Raw genomic sequence first — 8,959 nt, forward strand, 5'->3', positions numbered from 1 at the left:
CATTGACATCCACTTCCCCGTCTGAGGAATGAAAACAATACCGTACTTGTCATTATAAAAACTGAATAATATGTTACCATGACTGCGAAAATGGTGCCAGACGAGAAAAAATCATCAATTGGGTTGATTACATTTTCAGAAAGCCTATATTGTGAAATATGTAAATCCAAAATATTAGTGGTCTGTCTTACAAGTCGTTCCGGCCCCTAACCGGTCCGGCCCCTTAGTCATTCCGGCCCCTTAGTCGTTCCGGCCCCTTATTCGTTTCGACCCCCCCATGTTGTGTTTTTTTATTATCTTTTCTGGTGTTATTTACATATCTATACATGTAAATACATATAATTTTACAATTTTATTCAGTACAGGTTGTCGCCCCTTAATCTGAATATTGTATAGCGTGAGTAAACGAAGCTAACAATATATCGTGTTGTTTTCGCGGTGTTGTGATTGGATCCGTGATATCATCCTTTGCCTCATGTGGTAAGTGTTTGATATTTTTTATGATGAACTGACTTTCAGTACTATACAAAAGATGGGGGGTGGGGGGTTATTATAAAACGTCACCGTGTATAACAAAGAAAACTAGAACAAGAAAAATTCAATAGATGGGAAACATATTATTTATTTATTTTGTTAATACATATAGTTTGCAATCATATTTTCAACTTTCAACTTCTTTCTCTTCACAAATTTACCGATGTGCAGAAAACATATTTACAACAATGTACAAAAGCATATATATATTTACAACAAAGTACAAAAGCATGTACAAACCTGACTTTATTGATTTATAAATATAAAATACTTTAAACACTTATTTAACAATTATTTCACAGTTCTACCGGTATATACACTTCTCATTCTGAAAATAACATTACATAGATATTTACATACAATAAACAAAGAAGAGATGAAAAAAGGACATAAATCAGCACAAATATATATTTCCTTAAAAATACAAAACTGAAACACATCTTTCTTCTTAGCAATGTTCACAACGTTAACACTACAAAGTTCTATACACTATATACAGTATATATATACGCGTCTACTCAGGAAATCCTGGAGCACAAAGCCTCGAGATTCCCCTCAGAAATGCTGACGTTTGCACTGTCTGACTCTCGTAGTCGTTCCAAAGCTGTTCCACCTTGGTCTCGCGGAGACGGTTCTGTGTGCGGCGGTGACGGGTGATGGTCTGCTCCTCCACCAAACGCATGGTCACTTCGATGGAGTTGGCTTCCTTCCTCAGAAGTGGAACTAGGAGGTAAAAATGGAGTATGGCCCGGCCTGCCTTGCCATTCAATCGTCGGTGCCAGCCTGTTAAAAAAACAAAAACACATTGTGAGATATAGAGTACGTCTTCTTGGGTATTACATATTGCATTTCTTTTTTTGGTATGATATATTACATTTCTTTTTTTGGTATGACATGTTGCATTTCCCGCTAAATGACATATTATCGCTTGAGTACTTTTTTTTTTGTACGACTTTGCATTTTAGTGATTTTTAAGTTTAACATTATGACAACATTTTTGTATTCCATGTGCAATACCAACATATGATTTGTATAACCTACCTTCGCAGTCGTTGTTCGTGCGGATGCTCTGGCGGAACACACTCCATTGACGGACACTCCAGTTTGGGTTGTGCAGCCAGGCGTTCTCCAAATAGGACACCAGGTCCTCTACCTCTGGACAAGGAAGCTGAAACAAAAATTAAGATATTTTATATATTTACACACCAAAATTGTGATGAAGAGCTACCTTAATCGTATATGATTAAACTTAATACATATTGCTTTATCGGAAAATTGCAAATCATTTTCAATTATATCATCAGTTTTACCTTAGCGGTCAGGCTCTGGAATGCCCTCTCAATATGTCCTGGCGGGAGGTACGGAAGGCCGAGCAGTTGCTGGATGAAGACGTACAGTCCCTTCTTTTCACAGTAGGTCGTCTTCAGTCCAAGGGACTGTACCTTTCGCATTACTGCCTGTGCCCAGTGAAAATAACATCCCATGATGTCCACATCCTTGTAAAGAGCTTTGACTGCTGACCACACAGCTAAAACGAAGAAATACCACGTTTCAACAAAGTTAAATAATTTCTTAATTATTACGTTTCAACAAAGTTCAATAATTTCATAATCAATACGTTTTTTTACGTGACTGTATTCAACATTACACTTATTAATAGTATTCAATATATTTACATCTCTAAAAGTAAATAAATTATTTGAACTAACAAAAAACAGTTTATTTTCAAAGTTCGAATCATACACTCATACATTTTATACCATAAAGGGAGATAATCCATGTGCACTTCCTTAAATAATATCGCAAATTGAGATTGCAATTTTGATATTCTTTAACATTCTAAATTAAAAAAATTACCAAATGTGAGGAAAAGACTTAAAGAACTTGTAGCTAAGAACAGTACAATACATTCAAAAAATCCTTTTGCGTAAGTAATTACTAAAAAAGGCTCGGTTTTACAAGGGGAGGGTGTGGAGGGGGGCATTTTTCAAAATCATTAATGATCATATACATATTATGGCTGTGTATAAACTATAATTAATTTAATATCTGTACTTCATTAATAACCCTGTAACACTCATCAGGGTAGACTAAAGTAATGATATGCAAGATGAGCTTTAGCACCAGCGTAATATAAAAAGTTTCACTCACAAGAATTATATACAACAAAGGGAGATAATCAAACATGCTAAGTATGAAATGATGGTACAGTGAAGTGTAGTACACTATAAGACTTTTTAAATTTAAAATTGTTTTAATTGTCTGATGCATCAACTGCCAACATAAATAAAAAAATATTTCAACAGCGACTAGTATAAAGTGAACGATTCCTAACAATTCAATACAAACTACATGTAAAAACATCCCGCATATCATTGTTACTATTGCATCGTCGTATTCAGAATTTAGGCATAGAACAGATAAATCAATGACAGACAGGTATTTTTCTTTGCATTTTTCGATGGAAGATATGTAATTTATCGTTTACTTTTTCCTTATTTTTTCGGCGGCCTCGTGCATCAAAACAGTAAACAGAACACATATTGGTTTGTAGACTAAAACGTGCACATTTTATTCTTAGTTATGTATACCTGAACGTTTTACTTCACCTGAGCACCTGTATAAACAATGGGATGATGCGTAACCGACAGCCGGAAACTAATAATAGGCTCTGTTTACACCGTTACGGGTGATCGGTCACACTCGGTCAATCAGATGAGGCCAGAAAATTTTACCTGAGACAGGATGACGCCTCGATGTTCGATACAAAAATGGAAATTTTGGTATAGTTTAGAAGGGAGGGACCACAAAATATATTCGACACAACCGCAGTATTCGATTCAACAGTGTTCGAGTCATCCGTGCTTAATTTACTAAGATAAAGAAGGGAAAAAATCGGGACCGAACGAAACGTTCGACTCATCCGATGTATTCGATTCAACCGTGTTCGACACAAGTGAGTTTTACTGTATATCAAAACATTCTTTGGTTGTCAAACTTTTAGACATAGATATACATGCTGCTTGCATCAAGATACTGTATATGCTAAGCGAGCAATCAGCAACATCATCTCAACAGTAAACCTTTTCATTTGCATGGAAGACTTGGTACTTTGTCAATTTCTTTTACTAGGTCCACTTCTGATTTCGGTACAGTGGGTTTAGGACATGTAATGTTCTGTGAGCTTTGTGTCTTACAAAATTCCCTAATGCTGTCATACAAATACCACTGTCTTAATGGATCCAGTCCTGCTGACACCATGTCTTCTGGTTCATCATCCACAGACGGAAGGAAGTCCTTTCTCTTTAGCAGGTTGACAGACACTGTTGGAGAGTCATTAAGTTCCTTGCATAACACTGTCCCAGACTTGGTAGTATCAAGAAGAAAATGGTGATATTTTGTGAGATTCTTCAGTGGCTTGAAGTTTCTGCTTTAAGTATGACTTCCAGTCTCTAAGTTTGTCTTGATCTTTCTTCAACTGTGGAATGTTATGTCTATTACGGGATGAGTTTGTAACTGTCTGGGCAACCTCATCTAGGGTTTCAACAGTACTGGATCTCCAGTGCAATTTCCACACACCGAAATGCCAGTCAGGATCAAACGTTGTGTGGCCAGCAATCATTTTGGATCATCATGGAGTATTGAACGACAATATGCAGACCTGAAAAATATCAAAATACACATAAAACACTTTATAGTCAATGTTGACTTGAGAAAGAAAAGCAAAACATGCATTGAATTTTGAAATGCCTAATCTACAGATTAAATGACAGTGTCAATAGCTATGAAAATTAAAGTTGTTTTCCTAATCTGAAACAAAATTGCTATCAGCATAGAAAAATAAATCATTGTAAGCAATTAAAAAAAAAAAAATCTAAATAGAATATCAAATTAAGTGTAGTTATCTTATATCCAAAAGTGAAATGTATACAGCACACGCAGCTGTATAAATGGGAACAAAAATGGTGGGAAGCAACTCCAAGAAAGGCTCCAGCTGTCTCCCTATGACAGACTCATGCAAGAATCTTAAACTAAACCCAGCACAATATATGTGACACACTGTAACTAATAACTTATGTACTTGGTACTTACCAACTAAGACTCTCCAAAGGGCATACCACAACACAATGTTGTTCGTATTCTATCCACTAAAGTTATCAAAATGGATGTTGGCAATCCTTTCTCCATGTCCATAATGCTGAAATAGTGATGGACCATGCTGACAACCAAGTTAGCTCCCTTCCCTATTCCAGAGTTTTCAGCCTCATCTACTAAGTAGAAATGTTGCTATTCTGTTAAATGAAACATTATTGAGTGTAGATAAGTAAGAAAGCCTTTATCATACACAGGAAGTTGTCATTGTAATAAAAATAGCTTATATCATTGTCAGCCTCAATTACAACCTTGACATCATACTAGCACCACATTTATTTGTACCTTAAATATGAAGCATAACAATGACCAATTAATATTATGCATGGTCCAAGAGGTTTTATATTTATAAAGCTTACAATATAATAATTGATTACTCTAAATGTCAACACAGTGCTATTTATTTCTAAATGTAATATACATGTACACTCTACCTGGATTTGATCTTGTACTTTAGCTCGCAAGTCTCACTGAAATAAAATATTCTAAGACTATTGAATGTTTTCTATCAATTACCTGAGCCCTCTGAGCAGTTTCCGAAGACACTGCACTTCCGTGGGGTCTTAACGAAGATGGGACCAACCCACCAACCTGCTGAGCATGATAGGGAAATGAACTTGCTGTGCAAAATCCCAGGAGTAATGGAAAGCTTCATCGACTGAACAGGGCAAATTACCTACAAGGAAATAAAGACAAAATTTCAGTTTTATCGAAATTCCTTTTTTTCAATCTACATTTTAATCCTTTAATAGCTTTATTAAGCGATACACTGTGCCAGGTTATTTCATAATGCTAAATTTTTTTTAGTAAATACATAATTGTCATTTTTACATAATTGTACATGAGCATTCTTTTCCAAATTTTTAAACAATATGTTTGGGATGTTAAGATAAATTCAAACATGAATAATCTTTTATGTGTTTGTATTGGAGTTGTTAATTTACTGCACTTGAGGTCTCAAAAAACTAGCAAAAATACACAAAAAATTGAAAGGGATATATCATCTTTTGCGTAGTTATTTGCAATTCAGAAAATTTTACTTAAATCATTGTTCAATTAATTACTTGATATTTTCTTTTCTTATGGCAGCAATTTGAACTTTTCTTTACTATCTGAACATTGTTGTCTGTATACATCGCTCTGTTGTTTAGCATGGTTGACATGGTTGCTATACTCCTCCAATACTTGTTTCTTCTCATCATCATTTGCAGTACCAGTCACAGAAGGTTTATGTGAACATTTTTGACACAAGTTGCACAAGTCTGTACATGGTTTCATGACTGTAATGCATGAACTTAAATCATGCCATACTCTCTGAAATGTACGAAGACTTACTCGTCTAAACTTCATGTCAACAGCCAGGGTTTCATACATTTAAAAAATGTCCAAGGCAGTTGTATCTGAGGGAAGAAGCACTTTTTCTGACTGGAGATTTTCCAGAAATACCATGTTTTCTTGGAATCAAACCATGAGTATCCAGCGACTTACTAATTGCCTGTAATTTGTTCTTGCTTATATCACGTATAAAACAAAATGCAGTTCTACAAACACGGACTCCATGAAAATAATACTCTTCATACGGTCGTTCCCTCTCTTTTACCTTGTGCTTCTTTGACTGGGTATGATCACCAGATCTCCGGTGAGCAAATAGCCCAGCCTTCACTGTTATATCAAGTTCATCGTGTGTTAATTGGTGACTTTATTCTCTGAATTTAAATGCTGATTCCAGGTCAATTTTTACACTGCATGGCGCACCACTATATAGTTTAAATTTACAGGTGTCATTGCTGGGTTCTGTTGAAACGAATACAATACGATTCCCATCTGAAGATTCATCTGACTCATAATTAAACTTGTCACTGCTGGAATCGGATGAAAGATCACGGAAAGCACCAGTATCATCCGATAATGCGTAAAGTTTTTAATAATAAAGCTGGTCAACAGTCTCTTTTTCATCTATGAATGGTTTGTCCTGATTTAAAATGATTTCTGTAGGAATACTACAACAGCTAGAGTTTGTTGCAACTGAAAGTTGACTCATAGTGACAGTGCCATTAATAACATGTGTTACCTTGTATTCAAATCCCGATATCTAGGACATCATGATGATTGAAATGTTCGCGGTTCACAATATCGCGAGATTTTAAGTGAAAGTAAAATATTACTTACACCTGAACGTTCACACTTCATCATAATCACAAATCACATCTTCCAGTCGTGTTTTTCATAGTAATCATCACTGCAGTTTTTGTGTAAAAAAAATCAAGAGAATAGGCTAATGTTAACTTCGTGGAACATCTGTACAGCAGTTAGGTAATGAGAGTGATCTCCCGTTCCATCGGGTGCATTCGATTACATAATATATATATATAGATACCCTCATTTTGCGATTTCTATACGCAAAAAACTTTTTATCTGATGACAGCATCACAGATCGTCAAATAGACCAGACTGACATTTGATTCATTCACAATATATGTAAAAAAAAAAGAAAAAAAAAAGAGATATATATCTCGCGACTTTCGACGGCTTTTTCTCAAAATGAGGCTGGCCGCATCTGTACTCTACCCATTTTCGTAGTCACGGTCAAAATTATTTCGTTACACATGTCATCACAAGAAGGTAATGAATTCCCATCTGTATCACGTGAACAATTTATTGTGATGCAATGTTGCCACTCTAGTTGAAAAAAAAAAAAATCATATCTGCAGTCCACTTAACTATGGGTCATACAATAGCAGAATTAATTTTTTTTTTTTTTTTTAACCTTTTCTAAACTTTGTCCCAATCCCTCATATCTATCGTAATCAAAATATTACCCCTTAGCTATGTCCAAAGAAAACATTTGCAACTTGTTTTTAATCTGATAATACTTAGACATCCGGTTTAACTACCACCCATACGATACAACTGAGAAAGTTTCTTTTGTTTTATATTCAAATTATCCTGGCAAATGTTGGGTTCATTCACACCTTGTATATCAGGTTTACTTCTTAGCACAATCATTTATTAGACTAAAAACTGCATAACAAGCGTCTTACACAAATTTATTTAAACATCCAAACCTCGGGGCCTTAATTGAAATGATCACTGCCATTTTTTGTTATTACAAAGCAATGATCACAATAGAAACATTACGTGAAAACAAAAATAGAAAAAAAATATAGATCTATATGACTTTTAGATAAGCGCCATTACTATCTTTTTCGAGAAAAACAGCACAATCATTATTTCTACTTCTCCAGTAATCATAAAAATTTTCAAAGCAGATACACTAGGAGTTATGCTATGTGTCGTAATACCTGTGCGATCTAGTAAAGATAAGGTAGTATTAAACTTATCCCCTGTAACCAGGCTATCTATCTGAATGTTCAAAGGTGTTTTTCTACCACTCACTGTATTAGGTGCATAAACATTCACAACATTCTATTCAATATCGTCAACTTTAATATAATACGTAAAACTCTTCAATGATACTCATCAAAACCATTTAGCCATTTAAATAGCAACACATTTTATGTGGTCATAATTAAGTATCATTTACAACAATACTAACTTATCACATACGGCTGTCTTGATAGACAAAAATATCAACCCAACAGGTTTCTTGTAACCATACATATGCATCTATTTTGCTGAAAATGTTAAAATTAACTTAAAAGATATTAAATACCTTTACGTTAATTGATGAAATAGTGAAGTGATTAGCGATATCAATAATGTCTCGCACACTAAAAATGGTGTCCGAAATATCACGACCAATCACACAACAAGACTGACTCTCTGAAATAATTGTAGGTAAAACAGATTTGAGTCTATTGTACATTACTCGGGCTAGGATTTTGTAATCCACATTGAGAAGACTAATAGGTCGCCAGTTTTTAAACATGGACTTATCTCCCCTTTTCTTATAGACAATGTAAATTACTCCTAATCTCATAGTTCTGGTCAATTTCCTATCATCCCGGATACTCTGAATAACACGAGAAAATATACATTTTAATTCCTCAAAAAAAGTGACAATAACATTCAACAGTAAGTCCATCTAAGCCAGGACTTTTACCTCTTGACATACCAGACAAAGCAGTTATCACTGAATCACATTTAACTCTATCTTCATCTGTAACAGTTTTATTTTGAATTTTATAATATTCCGACCGACGCTTCATGCTACGGTCTTTACCATACACTTGCGAAAATTTCTTTATCTTATTTTTCAGATTATCCCACCAAACCTTGGGTTCATCCGTATATAAAAAACACCTCTTAGCAC

General features: G+C 34.8%; 1 protein-coding gene and 1 long non-coding RNA gene across 2 annotated transcripts; both read right to left on the reverse strand.

The window, feature by feature from the left end:
* Positions 1 to 624: 624 nt before the first annotated feature.
* LOC117329317 lies at positions 625 to 2,882 on the reverse strand. The gene is made up of 3 exons (XM_033887222.1): positions 1,845 to 2,882; positions 1,576 to 1,702; positions 625 to 1,317 (listed from the first exon to the last, which is right to left on the reverse strand). Exons 1-3 carry the CDS (start codon positions 2,016 to 2,018, stop codon positions 1,049 to 1,051), a joined length of 570 nt encoding a protein of 189 aa, XP_033743113.1. The 5' UTR covers positions 2,019 to 2,882; the 3' UTR covers positions 625 to 1,048.
* A 623-nt stretch (positions 2,883 to 3,505) lies between these two features.
* Positions 3,506 to 8,739, reverse strand: LOC117329318. The gene is made up of 4 exons (XR_004533148.1): positions 5,751 to 8,739; positions 5,203 to 5,362; positions 4,627 to 4,826; positions 3,506 to 4,195 (listed from the first exon to the last, which is right to left on the reverse strand). It is a non-coding gene; the product is annotated as an uncharacterized LOC117329318 (long non-coding RNA).
* Positions 8,740 to 8,959: the final 220 nt, after the last annotated feature.

This window comes from Pecten maximus, chromosome 6 (genome assembly GCF_902652985.1).
Source record: "Pecten maximus chromosome 6, xPecMax1.1, whole genome shotgun sequence".
Taxonomy (NCBI): Eukaryota; Metazoa; Mollusca; class Bivalvia; order Pectinida; family Pectinidae; genus Pecten; species Pecten maximus.

Coding starts and splice junctions, on each gene's coding strand:
- LOC117329317 (XM_033887222.1), bottom strand. CDS start 2,018: ATGGGATGTTATTTTCACTGGGCACAGGCAGTAATGCGAAAGGTACAG. Junction 1,703..1,844: donor TCCAGAGCCTGACCGCTAAG/GTAAAACTGATG, acceptor TTTTTGTTTCAG/CTTCCTTGTCCAGAGGTAGA. Junction 1,318..1,575: donor CACGAACAACGACTGCGAAG/GTAGGTTATACA, acceptor TTTTTTTAACAG/GCTGGCACCGACGATTGAAT.